The sequence below is a fragment of the Heterodontus francisci genome, chromosome 22, assembly GCF_036365525.1.
Source record: "Heterodontus francisci isolate sHetFra1 chromosome 22, sHetFra1.hap1, whole genome shotgun sequence".
Classification (NCBI taxonomy): Eukaryota; Metazoa; Chordata; class Chondrichthyes; order Heterodontiformes; family Heterodontidae; genus Heterodontus; species Heterodontus francisci.
The window spans coordinates 29,531,013-29,553,086 of record NC_090392.1 but is presented as its reverse complement, the minus strand read 5'-3'; the positions used below and the strand labels follow the sequence as shown (position 1 = coordinate 29,553,086).

At 46.1% G+C, this 22,074-nt stretch overlaps 1 protein-coding gene across 3 annotated transcripts; it reads left to right on the top strand.

Annotated features, from left to right (window-relative positions):
- The first annotated feature begins 374 nt into the window (after window positions 1-374).
- On the top strand, window positions 375-21,195 carry LOC137381280 (zinc finger protein 235-like). 3 transcript variants are annotated; one of them, XM_068053614.1, is made up of 4 exons: window positions 375-579; window positions 1,360-1,423; window positions 10,765-10,920; window positions 19,594-21,195. In XM_068053614.1, exon 4 carries the CDS (start codon window positions 19,702-19,704, stop codon window positions 21,061-21,063), a length of 1,362 nt encoding a protein of 453 aa, XP_067909715.1. In that variant the 5' UTR covers window positions 375-579; window positions 1,360-1,423; window positions 10,765-10,920; window positions 19,594-19,701; the 3' UTR covers window positions 21,064-21,195. The 3 variants fall into 3 exon arrangements, with proteins under 3 accessions (XP_067909715.1, XP_067909714.1, XP_067909716.1); XM_068053613.1 differs by lacking the exon at window positions 375-579 and adding an exon at window positions 607-1,101; XM_068053615.1 differs by lacking the exons at window positions 375-579; window positions 10,765-10,920 and adding an exon at window positions 607-1,101.
- Window positions 21,196-22,074: the final 879 nt, after the last annotated feature.

Below are 22,074 nucleotides of genomic sequence, written 5' to 3'. Positions count from 1 at the left end.
TTACAGCACAGAAGGAGGCCTGTCCACCCGCCCAGCCTGGGCTGCTCTGTGAAAGAACTGTCAGTTTAATCCCACAATCCAGTTTTTCCCCATCACCCTGGAAATTAGTCCTCTTCAAGGCCTTGACCTTCTGAAAGTTCCTATGGAGTCTGTTTGCACCATCCATTCAGACAATCCGTTCCAGATCTTCACAATCCTCAGTCTGGACAAATTTCCCCTCAAGATTCTTCAGCTTCTTTTGGAATCATTTTCAATTCAGGCCGCATTTGCTCAATGTCACCGTTAGGCGGCGCAGTACCGGTACATGCACAAATGCCGCCTCAGCGACTGAAACGTCACCATCTGTGACATCACAAGCAGCTGCCAGTAATAAAGATGGCGCTGCTCAATTGACACAAAAGACGAATTGAACCCAAACTCCCTAATCGTTTCAGTTCCGCGCTCAAACGCCGCTTCTCTTCCCCGTCCGTCTGCTCCGCACTCGCTCCGACGCTCGTAGTGGGAAGTTCAAGGGCAGAGTCTTTACCAAACATTTTCACCGTGGTTGGGAATGTTTCATATTCACATCACAGGACAGAAGTGAGAAGGCATGATGTCCGGCGCATGCGCATTGCCAAACAATGTCCGGCGCGTGCGCAGTATGATTGATGGCGGTGGAGGCGCAACTGTAGCGATGGAGCCGGCGGGGAGGGTTTAACATCTCGGCTAATAAGCTCCCGGTCCCGCGTTTTACCGAGCGGGGCGTCTCCTGGTGACAGGCCCCGGTTAACGGCCACCAGATTTCCTGCTCTTTTGGAGGAACTAAAAGGCTAAAACTTGAAAGAAAACTTATCTCAGTTATAAAGAGGCCTGGGGGAGGGAGGAAGCATTTGGGACACAGCACAGGGCAGGAGGTTCCCCCCTCCCTGGTTCCACAAAGACTCCCCTTGGACTGGGCCACACCTGGGCAGGGCTGGCTCAAGGTGCAGGAAGCTGCTCGGCTGAGCTGTGGACTGGGAGGAGTGGGGGGTTTGACTGACAGGCCTGGGGAGGGGGAATATCAGGGCAGGGACACACACTGCCCCACTTTTCCTCCTGGGATGTTTTACTGGAGTCGTGTTGGTGAGTGTTACTAAACTCTGTCTCCCTATCACGGTAATGTAGGTGGATTGTAGGTTGCAGTGAGTGTTGGACTATATTGCCTCTCCTCATTCTTCCTCCTCCTTCCACTCTGAGTACCAGCTTGTAGACTCAGTTAGCTCGATGTGCCTGAAACGTTCACTCTGTTTCTCTCTCCACAGATGCTGTCTGACCTGAGTATTTCTGGCACTTTCTCCTTTTATTTCAACTTTCCAGCATTTTGCTTTTGTTTTATTGCAGGTGTTGCTCACAGAACTCAGTCAAGAAACACAGACGGACCAATTGAGAGCCAGTTTGTATCAGGGTGAGTGTTGGATGTGGAAGTCAGTCCCATACTGCCTGTGTTTAATTGTATCAGTTTGAGCTGGAGTGGAGATGGAGGAGAAGCTGCTGGGTTTAACCTCGAGTACTTTTGAGCCCAATCGGGCCCAACAATTTCCAATGTGAGACTGTGAAGGCAGGTAGATTCCAGGGGAGATGTGATTGCTAAACAGACACCAACTGCACAATGTAAAAGACTATTGCTTTAGTAGAAGCTTTTAATTCATTTTGCACATAGATTTTTTAATGTCTTTCTTGGGATATGGATGTCACCAGTAAGATATTGCCAGTTTCCCATTGAGAAGGTGATGATGGGCTGCTGCCTTGAATTGTTGCAGTCTGTATAGTGAAGGTGCTCCCACAAGGGAAGGAGTTACAAGATTTTCACCCAGTGGTGAAGGAAGGGCGATATGTCATAGTCAACATTAACTTGTATTTATATAGCACCTTTAATGTAATAAAATGTTCCAAGGCATTGTGCAGGAGTGTTATAAAGCAACATTTGACAACATTGACTCCAGACCCTATGAAGGCACGTGGCATCAGGTCAAACATGGGCAAGGAAGCCTCCTGCTGATTACCACCTACTTCCCTCCCTGAGCTGATGAATCAGAGAGGAAAGATCTTGTAACAGTTTCTATCACGAGGCACAAAGTATTTGACAAACTAATGAGATTAAAGGCAGACAAGTCGCCAGGACCTGATGGCCTGCATCCAAGGGTTTTCAAAGGAAGTGGCTGCAGAGATAGTGGAGGCATTGGTCAAAACATTCCAGAACTCACTGGATTCTGGGAGGGTCCCAGCGGATTGGAAAACCACTAATGTGATGCCCCTGTTCAAGAAGGGAGGGAGACAAAAGCAGGAAGCTATAGGCCAGTCAGCCTAACATCGGTCGTTGGGAAAATGCTCGAGTCCATTATTAAGCAAGAAGTAGCAGGATATTTAGAAAAGCTTAACACGGGGGTGGCGCAGTGGTTAGCACCGCAGCCTCACAGCTGCAGTGACTCGAGTTCGGTTCTGGGTACTGCCTGTGCGGAGTTTGCAAGTTCTCCCTGTGACGCGTGGGTTTCCTCCCACATGTCAAAGACTTGTGGGTTGATGGGTAAATTGGCCATTGTAAAAAAAAAAAAATTGCCCCAAGTGTAGGTAGGTGAACTGAGGGAAGGTGAGGATGTGAGAGGGGACAATGGGATTAATGTAGGATTAGTATAAATGGGTGGTTTCTGGTCGGCGTGGAATCATTGGGCCGAAGGGCCTGTTTCAGTGCTGTATCTCTCTATGACTCTCTAACAATCAAACAGAGTCAATATGGTTTTGTGAAAGGGAAATCATGTTTGACAAATTTGCTGAAGTTCTTTGAGGATATAACAAGCAGAGTTGATAAAGGGGAACTGGTAGATGTTGTGTATTTGGATTTCCAGAAGGCACTTGATAAGGTTCCACATAAAGGATTATTGCACAAGATAGGAGCTCACGGTATTGGGGGTAATGTATTAGCATGGATTGAGGATTGGTTAACTCACAGAAGACAGAGAGTCGGGATTAATGGGTCTTTTTCAGATTGGAAAGACGTAACTAGTGGAGTGCCACAAGGATCAGGCCTAGGGCCTCAATTATTTACTATCTATATTAATGAGTCAGTTGCCAGCATTCGCCAGAGCTGGCGGGCAGCCATAAAGACAGGGCTAAATTGTGGCGAGTCGAAGAGACTTAGTAGTTGGCAGGAAAAAAGACAGAGGCGCAAGGGGAGAGCCAACTGTGCAACAGCCCCAACAAACAAATTTCTCTGCAGCACCTGTGGAAGAGCCTGTCACTCCAGAATTGGCCTTTATAGCCACTCCAGGCGCTGCTTCACAAACCACTGACCACCTCCAGGCGCGTATCCATTGTCTCTCGAGATAAGGAGGACCAAAAGAAAAAGATATTAATGACCTGGAGCAGGGGGCAGAGTGTAATATATCCAAATTTGCTGACGATACAAAAATAGGTGGGAGGGTATGTTGTGATGAGGACATAAGCAATCTGCAAGGAGATATAGATAGGTTGAGTGAGTGGGCAAAAACTTGGCAGATGGAGTTTAATGTAGGAAAGTGTGAGGTCATGCTCTTTGGTAGGAAGAATCAAAAGGCAGACTATTATTTAAATGGAGAGAGACTCCAAAAAAGTGCAGCACAGAGGGATCTGGGTGTTCTTGTGCATAAAACACAAAGTTAGCATGCAGGTGCAGCAAGTAATTAAGAAGGCAAATGGAATTTCGGCCTTTATTGCTAGGGGGGGTTAGAGTTTAAAAATAGGGAAGTCTTGTTCAACTGTACAGGGTGTTGGTGAGGCTGCACCTGGAGTACGGTGTACAGTTTTGGTCCCTGTATTTATGAAAGGATATACTGGCATTGGAGGCAGTTCAAATGAGATTCACTAGGTTGATTCCTGGGATGAAGGGTATGACTTATCAAGAATGGCTAAACAGGTTAGGTCTTTATTCATTATAGAGTTTAGAAGAATGAGGGGTGATCTTATTGAAACGTACAAGATTCTGAGGGGGCCTGACAGGGTAGATGTTGAGAAGATGTTTCCATTAGTAGGGGAATCTCGAACAAGGGGACATAGATACAGAATAAGGGGTCACACATTTAAAACTGAGATGCAAAGGAATTTCTTCTCTGAGGGTAGTGAGTGTCTGGAATTCTCTACCCCAGAGAGTTGTGGAGGCTAGATCACAACATATTCAAAGAGGAGGTAGATTTTTGAAATATCTGGGAGTTGAGGGCTGGAGCAGAAAGAGGAGTTGAGGTCCGTGGCAGATCAGCCATGATCTTATTGAATGGTGGGGCAGGCTTGAGGGGTCGAATGGCCTACTCTTGCTCCTATTTATGTTCTTATGTACTCCTCCATGTTGATCAGCACTTCGAGGAAGCACTGAGGGTGGCAAGGGCACAATGTACTCTGGGTGGGGGACTTCAATGTCCATCATCAAAAGTGGCTTGGCAGCATCACTATTGACCGAGCTGGCAGAGTTCTAAAAGACATAGCTGCAAGACTGGATCTGCAGCAGGTGATGAGGGAATCAACAAGAGGGTAAAAACATACTTGACCTCGTCCTTGCCAATCTGCCTGCCTCAAACGCATCTGTCCATGACAGGACTGGTAGGAGTGATTACCACATATCCTTGTGGAGACAAAGTCCCACCTTCACATTGAGGATACCCTACATCGTGTTGTGTGGTACCACAACCATGCTAAATGGGATAGATTTTGAACAGATCTAGAAATGCAAAACTGGGCATCAATGAGGTGCTGTGGATCATCAGCAGCAGCAGAATTGTACTCAACCACAATCTGTAACCTCATGGCCCAGCATATCCCACTCTACCATTACTATCAAGCTGGGAGACCAACCCTGGTTCAATGAAGAGTGCATACCAAGAGCAGCACCTCAAAATGAGGTGTCAACCTGGAGAAGCTACAACCCAGGACTATTTGTGTGCCAAACTGCGTAAGCAGCATGCGATAGACAAAGCTAAACGATCCCATAACCAATGGATCAGATCTAAGCTCTGCAGTCCAGCCACATCCAGTCGTGAATGGTTGTGGACAATTAAACAACTAATTGGTGGAGGTGTCTCCACAAATATCCCCATCCTCAATGATGGAGGAGCCCAGCACATCAGTGCAAAACATAAGGCTGAAGCATTTACAACAATCTTCAGCCAGAAGTGCCGAGTTGATCTATCTTGGCCTCCTCCTGAAGTCCCCAGCATTACAGATGCCAGTATTCAGCCAATTCGATTCACTCCGTGTGATATCAAGAAACGACTGAAGGCACTGGATACTTCAAAGACTGACAACATTCTGGCAATATTACTGAAGACCTGTGCTCCAGAACTTGTCACGTGCCTTGCCAAGCTGTTCCAGCACAGCTGCAACACTGGCATCTACCTGGCAATGTGGAAAATGGCCCAGGTATGTCCTGTACACAAAAAGCAGGACAAGTCCAACCCGGCCAATTACCGCCCCATCCGCCTACTCTCAATCATCTGTAAAGTGATGGAAGGTGACGTCAACAGTACTATCAAGTGGCACTTTCTTAGTAATAACCTGCTCACTGACACTCAGCTTGGGACCTGCCAGGGCCACTCAGCTCCTGACCTCATTACAACCTTGGTCCAAACATTGACAAAAGAGCTGAGATTAAGAGGTGAGGTGAGAGTGACTACCCTTAACATCAAGGCAGCATTTGACCGAGTATGGCATCAAGGAGCCCTAGCAAAACTGAAGTCAATGGGAATCGGTGGGGGGGGGGAGAAACGCCCCACTGGTTGGAGTCATACCTAACGCAAAGAAAGATGGTTGTAGTTGTTGGAGGTCGATCATCTCCGCTCCAGGACATCACTGCAGGAGGTCATCAGAGTGCTGTCCTCAGCCCAACCTAGACCCAACTAGCTGCTTTATTAATAACCTTCCTTCAATCAGAAGGTCAGAAGTGGAGATGTTGACTGATAATTGCACAATGTTCGTCACCATTCGCGACACCTCAGATACTGAAGCAGTCCATGTAGGAATGCAGCAATATCCAGGCTTGGGCTGATAAGGGGCAAGTAACATTCGCGTCACACAAGTGCCAGGCAATGACCATCTCCAACAAGAGAGAATCCGATCATCTCCCCTTGACATTCAATGGCATTACCATCGCTGAATCCCCCGCTATCAACATCCTGAGCATTGTCATTGACCAGGAACTGAACTGGAGTAGCCGTATAAATACCGTGCAGGTCAGAGGATAGGAATCCTGCAGTAAGTCACCTCCTGACTCCAAATCCTGTCCATCTACAAGGCACAAGTCAGGAGTGTGATGGAATACTCTCCACTTGCCTGGATGTGTGCAGCTCCAACAACACTCCAAGAAGCTCGACACCATCCTGGACAAAGCAGTCCATTTGATTGGCACCCCATCCACAAACATTCACTCCCTCCACCACTGACATACATTGGCAGCAGTGTGTACCATCTACAAGATGCACTGAAGCAACGCACTAAGACTCCTTAGACAGCACCTTACAAATCCATGACCTCTACCACCTAGAAAGACAAGGGGAGCAATTGTGTGGGAACACCACCACCTGCAAGTTCCCCTCCAAGCCACGCACCACCATCCTGACTTGGAACTATATCGCTGTTCCTTCACTGTCACTGGGTCAAAATCCTGGAACTCCCTAACAGCACTGTAGGTGCACCTAGCCCACATGGACTGTAGTAGATCAGAAAGGCAGCTCACCACCACCACCTCAAGGGCAATTAGGGATAGGCAATAAATGCTGGCCTAGTTAACAATAGCCACGTCCCATGAATGAATAAAAAAAAGTTGACCTAGGGTAGAATGTGGGAGACTGGCCAGGACTGTTAGAATAGTCAAGTTGAAAGTTAACAAATGCATGGATGCTATTTTTAGTGGCAGATGAAGTCAGGCAGTGGTGAAGTCATACATACAAACATAAATATATACCAATTCGGAGCAGAATTTGCCACTCGGTCCCTCCAGCCTGCTCCGCCATTCAATAAAATCATGGCTGATCTGATTTAACCTCAACTCCACATTCCCGCCTACCTCCTGATAAACTTTCACCCTCTGGCTTAGTGTTGTGACCAAGGCGGGAGTAGTGCACTGTTAATTCAGTCCCACTACTCCACAGGTCATAGCATTTTCGTAAAGTTTCCCACATACTGGAAAGTAACCAAATTAAACACTCTAATTGTCACCCAGAATAAAGCACACTAAACCAGGTTTCTTCAAACAACAACAAAATTAACTATATTAATAATATTGTCTTAAACAATAATGAAATAACTCTATATATGTGATAAAGATTCTTTTAAACTTCTTATTCTTCCTAACCCTCATGCGCGCACACACATACATTCAAAAAAAAGATTAACCGGGGGAAAAGGATGTTTTGGTTTACAGCTGTTCCTTGGGAATAAAAATGAAAAAATAAAAGTTCTGAGTGTATCACTTTCTGGTAAGATGTTTCCAGTATGGTGAGGTGCCCAGAGTCGAACAGTTAGATGACACTCAAAGCCTCTCTAGGCGAGGTTGATGAACAGTCTCTGATGGGTGGTTTTTCAAGGCAATTTGTCTGCAACATGCATCTCTCAGGTCTTTCAGCAAAGGGTCTAACAATAGGTTTTGAAGTAGCAGTCCAGCAATAAAAGCTTTCTTGAGATTTCAGGATCTCCCAAAACACGAGACAACAGGAATCATTCCAGAGGCAGGAATTCTTCAGAGATTGGAGGCAGTAGGAATCTGCTACCTTTAAAAATGCAGGGCTTCCTCTTTTCCTGGGTCCTTTCTCTCTCCAGACAGACTACAGCCACACCTCAAATGTAGGGATTTCTTTTTCCAAGAGAGGAAAGTCGTCTTTTACAGAGAGTAGGCCTTTTCTCTGGTCTGCAAAACAGCTCCCAGCCAGGTCTCACTGCATGCTGCTGGTCCAGCCCACACTTCTTTCACAATGCAAAGTGAAACTAAAACCCAAAAACAAGTCATATGACGGTCATAAATCTTCCTGTCATTTCCCTGTTCGGCTGTTTGGAAACGGGTGCCTTGCAGTCTTCACTAAGCCCACAATTCAAATATCAGCTCTGAAACCACATTTTGTAAAGAAAAATAGAAACACTTGCATTACATTAGCAAGAAGGGAGGAACTTGGTGAAATTACAATCACCAGGGAAGTGGTATTAAGCAAACTGATGGAGCTGTGGGCTGAAAAGTCCCTGGGTCCTGATGGGCTTCATCCTAGGGTCTTAAGAGGTTGCTAATGAGGTAGTAGTTATGCTGGTAATTTTTCAAAATTCGCTAGATTCTGGATAGATTCCATCAGACTGGAAAGTGGCAAATATAACCCCTCTATTCCAGAGGTTGGTGTGGGGGTGGGGGGCAGAAAACAGGTAACTATAGACCAGTTCGCTTGACATCTGTCGTGGGAAAGGTGTTTGAATCGATCATTAAGGAGGCTATAGCTGGTCACTTAGAAAAAAATCAAGTTAATTGGGAATAGTCAGCATGAAAGGGAAATCATGTTTAACCAATTTTGAGGCACAGAGGGATCCAGGTGTTCTAGTGTATGAGTCACTAAATGTTAGTTTGCAGATACAGCAAGTAAGAAAGAAGGCTAATGGAATACTATTCTTAATTGGAAGAGGATGGAAAATAAAGGTAAGGATGTTAGGCTTCAGTTATACAGGGCATTGGTGAGACCACATCTCGAATACTGTGTGCAGTTTTGGTCTCCTTATTTAAGGAAGGATGTAAATGCATTGGAGGCGGTTCAGATGAGGTTTACTGGATTAATACCTGGAATGAACAGGTTGTGTTATGAGGAAAGGTTGGACAGACTAAGCTTGTTTTCACTGGAGTTTAAAAGAGACTTGATTGAAGTATACAAGATCCTGAAAGGTCTTTATAAGGTGCATGTGGAAAGTATGTTTCCTCTTGTGGGTGAGTCTGGAACTATGGGGCACTGTTTTAAAATTAGGGATCGCCATTTTAGGGCAGAGATGAGAAGAAATTTTTTCTGTGAGGGTTGTGCAACTTTGGAGCTCTGCCTCCGAAGCCAGTGGAGGCGGGGACATTGAATATTTTTAAGGCGGAGGTAGATAGATTCTTGATAGACAAGAGAATCAAAGATTAGAGGGGTAGATAGGAGTGTGAAATTTGAGACATAAATCAGCCATGAATACTGTGTGCAGTTTTGGTCTCCTTATTTAAGGAAGGATGTAAATGCAAAAGGAAAAAAAAGAATGATCTTATTGAATGGCGGGGCAGGCTCAAGGGGCTGAATGGCCTACTTCTGCTCCTAATTCGTATGTTCAAACCTCTGCCTTTTGAGGAAGAGAGTTCCAAAGACTGTTACGACCGAGGCGGGAGCAATGCACTGTCAGTTCAGTCCCAATACTCCACAGGTTGCAGCATATTATTAAAGTTTTCCCACGTAACTGGAAAACTTCCCAAATTGAACACTTTATTACCCCCAGAATAAAATACACCAAACCAGGTATCTTTAAACGACAAATTAACTATTTATTAAAAAACTAAATCTTAAACACTTAAGATAAACGGATGTTGACAGATCTTGTAACTTATTTAACCTAACGCGCCCCCCCCCCCCCCATTTCCCCATGCACACACACATATATTAAACAAAACAATGGTTAACCCGTTTTTAAAATGGTGTTTCTTAGGAATTAAATAAGTAGCTGGGTTGTAAGTCCTGGTGTGTTACGTTCCCGGTTGATGAGGTGTGCCAGAGTAGAATAACCAAATGCCACTCTAAGTCTCCAGGCGAATTTGATGAACCAGTCTTTAATAGATAGGCATTCAAAGTATTTCAGTTGCAGCAGGCGTCACAGTTCTTTCAACGAGAAACACAGCAATAGCTCTACTTGGATTTTAAAATCAACAGTCTTTTGTTAAAAACTTTACTGAGAATTCCAGAGTGTTACTTCTGTAGCAGACTTCTTAGAGTTTCAAAGTAAAACGGAATTTACTGCCTCCAACAATGCAAATTATTCCTTTTCCCCTCCGGCAAACGCAGTCTGAGCTCAATGTAGATTTTTCTGCTGAGAAATTGACAGCTTTTCAGTGTACCGCACGCTTTGTTTGTCTCCATTTCAAACCGGTTAAAGCCAGTCTTTACCCACATTTAGAAGTTACAGTACACCATGTGACCTCTCTTTCCTGCTGTGGCCTAGGAAACAGGTGCAGCTGGCACACTCTGACCCCTTGTTTAAAAAAGGCACACTGTTTTAAACAGGAAAAAACACTTCCATGACAAGACACATGACCCTCTGAGAGAAAAAGTTTCTCCTCATCTCTGTCTTAAATGGGTGACCCCCATTTTTTTTTAAACAGTAGCCCCTAGTTTTAGAATCACCCACAAGAGGAAACATCCTTTCTACAACCTCCCTGTCAAGACCCCTCAGGATCTGTTATGTTTCAATCAAGTCTCCTCTTGCTCTTCTAAACTCCAGTGGATGCAAACCTAACCTGTCCAACTTTTCCTCAGAAGACAACCCACCCATTCCAGGTATTAGTCTAGTAAACCTTCTCTGAACTGCTTCCAACCATTTACATCCTTCCTTAAATAAGGAGACCAATACTCCACACAGTGCTCCAGATGTGGTCTCACCAAAACCCTGTATAACTGAAGCATAACCTCCCTACTTTTGTATTTAATTCCTCTCTGAATAAACAATAACATTCTATCAGCTTTCCTAATTGCTCGCTGTACCTGTATATTAACCTTTTGCACTTACCTTCTGCGAGAGCAGGGGGCCTGCAGGAAGAAAACGGAGCGAAGAGCAGATAAATACAGCCCAAGGTTTGCAGCCCAGAGCACTTGCCTTCCGGGAGAGCAGTGGCGAGGAGTCCAGGCGTGCCGAAGTTTGAAAACAAAGTGAGCAGTGATGTCACAAGAAAGCTATAAGGTGATTGGTTGATGAGTAACTGCTGTTAGGGAATAATGCGTTTGATAAGATTCCCCATGGTAGGCTATTGCAGAAAATACGGAAGTATGGGGTTGAAGGTGATTTAGAGCTTTGGATCAGAAATTGGCTAGCTGAAAGAAGACAGAGGGTGGTGGTTGATGGCAAATGTTCATCCTGGAGTTTAGTTACTAGTGGTGTACCGCAAGGATCTGTTTTGGGGCCACTGCTGTTTGTCATTTTTATAAATGACCTGGAAGAAGGTGTGGAAGGGTGGGTTAGTAAATTTGCGGATGACACGAAGGTCGGTGGAGTTGTGGATAGTGCCGAAGGATGTTGTAGGGTACAGAGGGACATAGATAGGCTGCAGAGCTGGGCTGAGAGATGGCAAATGGAGTTTAATGCGGAAAAGTGCGTGGTGATTCACTTTGGAAGGAGTAACAGGAATGCAGAGTACTGGGCTAATGGGAAGATTCTTGGTAGTGTAGATGAACAGAGAGATCTTGGTGTCCAGGTGCATAAATCCCTGAAAGTTGCTACCCAGGTTAATAGGGCTGTTAAGAAGGCATATGGTGCGTTAGCTTTTATTAGTAGGGGGATCGAGTTTCGGAGCCACGAGGTCATGCTGCAGCTGTACAAAACTCTGGTGAGGCCGCACCTGGAGTATTGCGTGCAGTTCTGGTCACCGCATTATAGGAAGGATGTGGAAGCTTTGGAAAGGGTGCAGAGGAGATTTACTAGGATGTTGCCTGGTATGGAGGGAAGGTCTTACGAGGAAAGGCTGAGGGACTTGAGGTTGTTTTCGTTGGAGAGAAGGAGGAGGAGAGGTGACTTAATAGAGACATATAAGATAATCAGAGGGTTAGATAGGGTGGATAGTGAGAGTCTTTTTCCTCGGATGGTGATGGCAAACACGAGGGGACATAGCTTTAAGTTGCGGGGTGAAAGATATAGGACAGATGTTAGAGGTAGTTTCTTTACTCAGAGTAGTAGGGGCGTGGAACGCCCTGCCTGCAACAGTAGTCGACTCGCCAACTTTAAAGGCATTTAAGTGGTCATTGGATAGACATATGGATGAAAATGGAATAGTGTAGGTCAGATGGTTTCACAGGTCGGCGCAACATCGAGGGCCGAAGGGCCTGTACTGCGCTGTAATGTTCTAATCTAATCTAAACTCTAAATAGCTGAGTGAGGACACTACTGTTAGGATGTGTATGTAAATAGATAAATAAGGAACAAGTGAGTAGCTGGTGTTTTTTTTTAAGGTTTATTTTAACTAGTGAACTGTATTGATTTTTAATAAAAACAAGAAATGCTGGAACCACTCAGCAGGTCTGGCAGCATCTGTGGAAAGAGAAGCAAAGTTAACGTTTCGAGTCAGTGACCCTTCTTCGGAACTTCCGGAAGTATGGATGTCCAATCGCTCTACACCTCCATCTCCCACCAGGATGGTTTGAGGGCTCTCCGCTTCTTCCTGGAACAGAGGCCCAACCAGTCCCCATCCACCACCACTCTCCTCCGCCTGGCTGAACTTGTTCTCACATTGAACAACTTCTCCTTCAACTCCACGCACCTCCTTCAAGTAAAAGGTGTCGCTATGGGTACCCGCATGGGTCCTAGTTATGCCTGTCTTTTTATGGGATATGTCGAGCATTCTTTGTTCCAGTCCTACTCAGGCCCCCTTCCGCAACTCTTTTTCCGTACATTGATGACTGTATCGGTGCCGTTTCCTGCTCCCGCCCCGAACTGGAAAACTTTATCAACTTTGCTTCCAATTTCCACCCTTCTCTCACCTTTGCATGGTCCATCTCTGACACTTCCCTTCCCTTCCTTGACTTCTCTGTCTCCATCTCTGGGGATAGGTTGTCTACTAATATCTATTATAAGCCCACCGAGTCCCACAGCTACCTCAACTACACTTCTTCACACCCTACCTCCTATAAGGACTCCATTCCATTCCCCCAGTTTCTCCGTCTTCGACGCATCTGCTCTGATGATGCTACCTTCCATGACGGTGCTTCTGGTATGACCTCCTTTTTCGTCAACCGAGGATTCCCCGCCCCCCCCCACTGTTGTTGACAGGGCCCTCGACCCTTCCTCTCCCTCCCAGAACCGTGACAGGTTCCCCTTGTCCTCACTTTCCACCCCATCAGCCTCCATATCCAAAGAATCATCCTCCGCCATTTCCGCCACCTCCAGCGTGATGCCACTACCAAACGCATCTTCCCCGCCCTTCCCCTGTCAGCATTCTGAAGGGATCGTTCCCTCCGCGACACCCTGGTCCACTCCTCCATTACCCCCACCACCTCGTCCCCATCCCATGGCACCTTCTCCTGCAATCGCAGGAGGTGTAATACCTGCCCATTTACCTCCTCTCTCCTCACTATCCTAGGCCCCAAACACTCCTTTCAGGTGAAGTAGCGATTTACTTGTACTACTTTCAATGTAGTATACTGTATTCGCTGCTCACAGTGTGGTCTCCTCTACATTGGGGAGACCAAGCGCAGACTGGGTGACCGTTTTGCGGAACACCTCCGCTGAGTCCGCAAGCAGGACCCTGAGCTACCGGTTGCTTGCCATTTCAACACTCCCCCCAGCTCTCATGCTCACATCTCTGTCTGGGATTGCTGCAGTGTTCCAGTGAACATCAACGCAAGCTTGAGGAGCAGCATCTCATCTACCGATTAGGCACACTACAGCCTGCTGGACTGAACATTGAGTTCAATAATTTCAGAGCATGACAGCCCCCCATTTTACTTTCATTTTTAGTTTTTACATTTTTTTACAACCTTTTTTTTGCATTTATTTCATATCATCTTAGTTTGTTCAGTTTGCTTACCCACTGTTTTTTTTCATGTTTGCACTTGCTACTGTTAAAAATTCAGTCCGTTAACACCTATTCTGTACTAATGCTCTGTCTTTCAACACACCATTAACACATTGTTTGCCTTTGTTCCATGACCTTTTGGTCAGCCATGTGGCCTTGTCCAATCTGCACCTTCTCCTTTGTTATCTCTTGCCCCACCCCCACCTCACTTGCTTATAACCTGTGCCATTTTTAATATTTGTCAGTTCCGAAGAAGGGTCACTGACCCGAAACGTTAACTCTGCTTCTCTTTCCACAGATGTTACCAGACCTGCTGAGTGGTTCCAGCATTTCTTGGTTTTATTTCAGATTTCCAACATCCGCAGTATTTTGCTTTTATTATTGTATTGATTTTTAGTAAGATTGATCAGTACTAGTAAGGTTTTATTAATAATTCTAAGGTGTTGAAGTATTGGAAAGTTTTTTTTAGCAGTAGCAAAGGGTCAACTAATAAATAAAGGAATGGCAGCGTTGCTTCAACCTTGAGAGGGCACCTCCTGTGCGCTGTGGGAGCTCCAGGATGCTTCCCATATCTTGGAGAACCACTTGTGCAGGATGTGTTGTCAATTGAAGCAGTTTGTGCTCGGGGTTTTAGAACTTGTGCGGCAGCTTGTGACACTGCGCTGCATTCATGAGGATGAGAGCTACGTGGATAGCACTTTTCTAGATGTGGTCACCCCACAGCTTAAGAATTTGCAGGGAGAAAGGGAATGGGTGACCACCAGAAAGTCGAAAAGAATTAGGCTGGTACTGCAGGAGATCTCTGATTGCATCTCACTCTCCAACAGTTATTCAGTTCTGAATACTGAGGAAAGTGATGCTTCACCTGGGGACTGCAGCCTGAGCCAAGTCCATGGCACCACGGGTAGCTCAGCTGCGACGGTGGGTACAGGGAGGACTGGGTGGGAGGGTGAGTTGTGAGGAGGATGCAGAGAGGATTCAGGTGATTTGGACAAGTTGAGTGAGTATTGACAGGCAGAGAGATCTGGGCGTACAGGTGCACAGGTCACAAAGTAGCAATGCAGGTGGATCAGGTAGTCAAGAAGGCATACGGCATGCTTGCCTTCATCAGTCAGGGCATAGAGTATAAAAATTGGCAAGTCATGCTGCAGCTGTACAGAACTTTAGTTAAGCCACACGAAGAATATTGCGTGCAATTCTGGTCGCCACACTACCAGAAGGACGTGGAGGCTTTGGAGCGGGTACAGAAGAGGTTTACCAGGATGTTGCCTGGTCTGGAGGGCTTTAGCTATGAGGAGAGGTTGGATAAACTCAGATTGTTTTCACTGGAATGACGGAGGTGGAGGGGCGACATGATAGAGGTTTACAAAGTTATGCATGGCATGGACAGAGTGGATAGTCAGAAGCTTTTTTCCAGGGTGGAAGAGTCAGTTATTAGGGGACTTAGGTTTAAGGTGAGAGGGGCAAAGTTTAGAGGGGATGTGCGCGGCAAGTTCTTTACACACAAGGTGGTGAGTTCCTGGAACTTGCTGCTGGGGGAGGTGGTGGAAGCAGGTACGATAATGGCGTTTAAGAGGCATCTTGACAAATACATGAATGGAATGGGAAGAGAGGGATACGGACCCCGGAAGTGCAGAAGGTTTTAGTTTAGGCAGGCATCAAGATTGGCGCAGGCTTGGAGGGCCGAATGGCCTGTTCCTGTGCCGTACTGTTCTTTGAGTGGGCAAATGCATGGCAGATGCAGTATAATGTGGATAAATGTGAGGTTATCCACTTTTGGTAGCAAAAACAGGAAGGCAGATTATTATCTGAACGGCTATAAACTGAGAGGGGAATATGCAGCGAGACCTGGGTGCTCTCGTACACCGGTCGCTGAAGGTAAGCATGCAGGTGCAACAGGCGGTAAAAAAGACAAATGGTATGTTGGCCTTCATAGCGAGAGGATTCAAGTACAGGAGCAGGGATGTCTTGCTGCAATTACACAGGGCCTTGGTGAGGCCACACCTGGAATATTGTGTGCAGTTTTGGTCTCCTTATCTGAGGAAGGATGTTTTTCTATAGAGGGAGTGCAGCGAAGGTTTACCAGACTGGTTCCTGGGATGGCAGGACTGACGTATGAGGAGGGATTGAGTCAGTTAGAACAAGAACAAAGAAAATTACAGCACAGGAACAGGCCCTTCGGCCCTCCAAGCCTGCGCCGATCCAGATCCTCGATCTAAACATGTCGCCTATTTTCTAAGGGTCTGTATCTCTTTGCTTCCTACTCATTCATGTATCTGTCTAGATACATCTTAAAAGACGCTATCGTGCCCGCGTCTACCACCTCCGCTGGCAACGCGTTCCAGGCACCCACCACCCTCTGCGTAAAGAACTTTCCACGCATATCCCCCCTAAACTTTTCCCCTCTCACTTTGAACTCGTGACCCCTTGTAATTGAATCCCCCACTCTGGGGAAAAAGCTTCTTGCTATCCACCCTGTCTATACCTCTCATGATTTTGTACACCTCAATCAGGTCCCCCCTCAACCTCCGTATATCTAATGAAAATAATCCTAATCTACTCAACCTCTCTTCATAGCTAGCACCCTCCATACCAGGCAACATCCTGGTGAACCTCCTCTGCACCCTCTCCAAAGCATCTACATCCTTTTGGTAATGTGGCGACCAGAACTGCACGCAGTATTCCAAATGTGGCCGAACCAAAGTCTTATACAACTGTAACATGACCTGCCAACTCTTGTACTCAATACCCCGTCCGATGAAGGAAAGCATGCCGTATGCCTTCTTGACCACTCTATTGACCTGTGTTGCCACCTTCAGGGAACAATGGACCTGAACACCCAAATCTCTCTGGACATCAACTTTCCCCAGGACTTTTCCATTTACTGTATAGTTCACTCTTGAATTGGATCTTCCAAAATGCATCACCTCGCATTTGCCCTGATTGAACTCCATCTGCCATTTCTCTGCCCAACTCTCCAATTTATCTATATTCTGCTGTATTCTCTGACAGTCCCCTTCACTATCTGCTACTCCACCAATCTTAGTGTCGTCTGCAAACTTGCTAATCAGACCACCTATACTTTCCTCCAAATCATTTATGTATATCACAAACAACAATGGTCCCAACACGGATCCCTGTGGAACACCACTGGTCACACGTCTCCATTTTGAGAAACTCCCTTCCACTGCTACTCTCTGTCTCCTGTTGCCCAGCCAGTTCTTTATCCATCTAGCTAGTACACCCTGGACCCATGCGACTTCACGTTCTCCATCAGCCTACCATGGGGAACCTTATCAAACGCCTTACTGAAGTCCATGTATATGACATCTACAGCCCTTCCCTCATTAATCAACTTTGTCACTTCCTCAGAGAATTCTATTAAGTTGGTAAGACATGACCTTCCCTGCACAAAACCATGTTGCCTATCACTGATAAGCCCATTTTCTTCCAAATGGGAATAGATCCTATCCCTCAGTATCTTCTCCAGCAGCTTCCCTACCACTGACGTCAGGCTCACTGGTCTATAATTACCTGGATTATCCCTGCTACCCTTCTTAAACAAGGCGACAGCATTAGCAATTCTCCAGTCCTCCGGGACCTCACCCGTGTTTAAGGATGCTGCAAAGATATCTGTTAAGGCCCCAGCTATTTCCTCTCTCGCTTCCCTCAGTAATCTGGGATAGATCCCATCTGGACCTGGGGACTTGTCCACCTTAATGCCTTTTAGCATACCCAACACTTCCTCCCTCCTTATGCCGACTTGACCTAGAGTAATCAAACATCTGTCCCTAACCTCAACATCCGTCATGTCCCTCTCCTCGGTGAATACCGATGCAAAGTACTCGTTTAGAATCTCACCCATTTTCTCTGACTCCACACATAACTTTCCTCCTTTGTCCTTGAGTGGGCCAATCCTTTCTCTAGTTACCCTCTTGCTCCTTATATCTGAATAAAAGGCTTTGGGATTTTCCTTAACCCTGTTTGCTCAAGATATTTCATGACCCCTTTTAGCCCTCTTAATTCCTTGTTTCAGATTGGTCCTACATTCCTGATATTCTTTCAAAGCTTCGTCTTTCTTCAGCCTCCGAGACCTTATGTATGCTTCCTTTTTCCTCTTAGCTAGTCTCACAATTTCACCTGTCATCCATGGTTCCCTAATCTTGCCATTTCTACCCCTCATTTGCACAGGAACATGTCTCTCCTGCACGCTAATCAACCTCTCTTTAAAAGCCCCCCACATATCAAATGTGGATTTACCTTCAGAGAGCTGCTCCCAATCTACATTCCCCAGCTCCTGCCGAATTTTGGTATAGTTGGCCTTCCCCCAATTTAGCACTCTTCCTTTCGGACCACTCTCGTCTTTGTCCATGTGTATTCTAAAACTTACGGAATTGTGATCACTATTCCCAAAGTAGTCCCCTACTGAAACTTCAACCACCTGGCCGGGCTCATTCCCCAACACCAGGTCCAGTATGGCCCCTTCCCGAGTTGCACTATTTACATACTGCTCGGGAAAACCCTCCTGGATGCTCCTTAAAAATTCTGCTCCATCTAGACCTCTAACACTAAGTGAATCCCAGTCAATGTTGGGAAAATTAAAATCTCCTATCACCACCACCCTGTTGCTCCTACATCTTTCCATAATAAGTTAGGATTATATTCGCTGGAGTTCAGAAGAGTGAGGGGGGGGATCTCACAGAAACCTATAAAAGTCTAACAGGACTTGACAGGGTAGATGCAGGAAGGATGTTCCCGATGGTGGGGGAGTCCAGTACCAGGGGTCATAGTCTAAGGATACGGGGTAAACCGTTCAGTACTGAGATGAGGAGAAATGTCTTCACCCAGAGAGTGGTGAGCCTGTGGAATTCGCTACCACAGAAAGCAGTTTAGGCTAATACATTGTATATTTTCAAGAAGGAGTTAGATATCGCTCTTGGGACGAAAGGGATCAAAGGATATGGGGGGAAAGCGGGAACAGGTTACTGAGTTGGATGATCAGCCATAATCATAATGAATGGCGGAGCAGGCTTCAAGGGCCGAATGGACTACTCTTCCTATTTTCTATGTTTCAAATCTCTCAGAAGTGCAACAACAATAGGGCAGTAATAGCGGATTTTAATTACCCCAATATTAACTGTGATAGTTCCAGTGTGAAAGGAATTGAGGGAGCAGAATTCTTGAGGTGCATTCAGGAGAACCTTTTTGTCCAGTATGTAGCAAGTCCAACAAGAGAGGGCACAGTTTTAGACTTAGTTTTAGGAAATGAAGCTGGGCAGGTGGAAGGAGTGGCAATGGGAGAGCATTTTGGTGGTAATCATAATTCAGTTAGTTTTAACTTAATTATGGAAAAGGAGAGAGATTGAACAGGAGTTAGAGTTCTCAATTGGGGCAAGGCCAATCTTACTCAACTGAGGAGTGATTGACCGAAAGTGGACTGGAATCAGCTACTTGAAGGTAAATTAGTGTCAGAGCAGTGGGGAGGTATTTAAAGAGGAGATTCAAGGGGTTCAGGGTAAACATGTTCCCACAAAGAAAAAGGGTGAAGCGGCCAAATCTAGAGCCCCATGGATGTTCAAGAGCCCCCACCCCTCTCGCTGCCCCGCCCAGCTCCTGCCACCCACTCGCTCTCTTCTGGCCCCCGAGGGCAGAGTCTTGTGTAGGTCCAGACTGGGTAGCAGGTTCCCTTTCCTGAAGGACATTAATGAACCAGATGGTTACCTTTTCCGAGTGCCAGCCCCACAAATTACCAGATTCATTTAGCTCCATTTCACAACCTGCCTTTGTGTTTTTATATTTTTATGGGATCTCTCTCACTCCCTTTTTTCTGTTTTAAATCAATTTCACAGGGTTTTAGAAGGGGAGGATTTGCAGCCAGGATACTCAAACCAAACATCACAGCAGGGTCTGACAGAGTTGCCAATTTATCATAACCTTAATGTCATAGGCTTTTGAACATGGAAGGAAAAAGTACCGATCACCATGGAGAGAAATCACATACGTGCTCTGTGAATGAACAATGTTTCAGCCAATCATCTGGCCTTCGCACCGATCACAGTGGAGAGAAACTTTACATGTGCTCTGTGAATGAACAAGATTTCAGCCAATCTGGCCTGTTGGATCACAAGTGCAGTCACAATGGGGAGAAACCTTGTAAATATGGGGACTGTGGAAACGGATTTAATTCTCCAGTTGAGCTGGAAACTCATCCATGCAGTCTCACCAGGGAGATGTTGTTCACCTGCTTCGTATGTGGGAAGGGATTCACTGATCCATCAAACCTGCTGACACACCAGCAGGTTCATACTGGGGAGAGGCCATTCTACTGCTTCCAGTGTGGGAAGGGATTCACTAATTCATCTAATCTCCTAAAGCACCAGCAAATTCACACAGGGGAGAGGCCATTCACCTGTACAGAGTGTGGGAAGGGATTCACTAATTCATCTAACCTCTTGACACACCAGCGAGTTCACACAGGGGAGAGGCCGTTTACCTGCACTGTGTGTGGGAAGGGGTTCACGAAATCAAGCGAACTTCTGGCTCACCAGCGAGTTCACACTGGGGAGAGACCGTTCACCTGCTCCGAGTGTGGGAAAGGATTTACTCAGTCAGCCCACCTGGTGACACACCAGCGCACTCACACTGGGGAGAGACCGTTCACCTGCTCCGAGTGTGGGAAAGGATTTACTCAGTCATCCCACCTGCTGTCACATCTGCGAGTTCACACTGACGAGAGACCTTTTAAATGTCCAGACTGTGGGAATTGCTATAAGTGTTCTGCTGAACTGATGTCTCATCAAATTGTTCACACTGATGAGAGACCATTCCGGTGCTCTCATTGTGGAACTGGGTTCAGGCGATCAGGCCACCTCACTGTACACCGGCGCACTCACACTGGGGAGAGGCCATTCACCTGCTCCGATTGTGGGAAGGGATTTGCTCAGTCATACCACCTGCTGAGGCACCGGCGAGTTCACACTGGGGAGAGACCTTTTAAATGTCCAGACTGTGGGAATTGCTATAAATGTTCTTCTGAACTGATGTCCCATCAACGTGTTCACTCTGACAAGAAACCGTTCACGTGCTTTCATTGTGGGACTGCGTTCAGGCGATCAGGTGACCTCACTGTACACCAGCGTACTCACACTGGGGAGAAGCCGTACACCTGCTCCGAGTGTGGGAAGGGATTCACTAATTCATCAAACCTGGTGACACACCAGCGCATTCACACAGGGGAGAGGCCATTCACCTGCTCCCTGTGTGGGAAGGGATTCATTCGATCATCCCAGCTGCTGTCACACCACCGAGTTCACAAGTAACTACAGTGGTTGGATTCTACTGTTAATATCACATCCAGGACTGAACTATGTTTATTGGTTTGTTTCTGCTGATAAATTCCAGTTATGGGGGTTAATGTTCTGGATAATCAAATAAATCAGGTTTGTGTTAAATGCACTGTCGAGTCTTTTTGATATCTCTTAACACAAGTTTCTTTTGAAGTTCTTTCCCTCTCACTTGGTTCCTCCACCCTCACTTCCAACAATAAGTGGGAGGAGCTCATGGTTGTCTTTATCACTAAAATCGAGACCATCCAATCGGCTGCCTGTACTGCTCTGCTTCGACTAGCCCACCACGCCAGAGTGCCTCTGAAGGTCCCCTGGCCTGACCCTTGCACCTGCATCTTAGTCTAGTTTCTCTCGTTTCTTGACCTCATGCCTTTTCTGAGCTCATCTTGACCTTGAGACCCATCTCCTGCTCCCTCAACCCTATTCTCATTAAACTGCTGACTGGCCAACTTCCCCGTTAGCTGATGTTAACGTTTCTCTCCGTTCAGGTACTCACTTGTAAGACTCTTTAAAAAGGGGGTCTCACTTCCCTTTAAGGTCCTGACCCTATACTGAATATCAATCGCACGAAACAGACATTGGATACAATTCCCACTTTATGTGAACCACCTTTATTAACTCACCAAGCAATAGTATATAAATTGTCGTTTGGTAGTACAGGACTTGAGAGTTGCTGAAAATAGAGACATGTCGAAGCTTTTCATCTTGCACATAGGGCAATATGCAAGAATAACCAATGAAAGGGAAAACAATTTATACTGCGAGAAGAGAGTTGGTTGGTGCGCTGCCATGGAGAAATATGCTAAAATTAGGAGGTTAGATGTCATTCCCTCAAAGACACGTTTCTCATGGAACCCAACAAAGATGTTTGCGAGAGCTGGGCCTAGAGGGGATCCCATGTCAACAGCATCTAGCTTGTTAGTTAACTGTGACTCACTGTAAACTGGTACATTCTCCATGGCAACGCCTCTACCAAACTAATTT

Bases quoted from the DNA above. Each gene is read 5' to 3' on its own strand.
- LOC137381280 (XM_068053614.1), top strand. From the start codon at position 19,702: ATGGAAGGAAAAAGTACCGATCACCATGGAGAGAAATCACATACGTGC.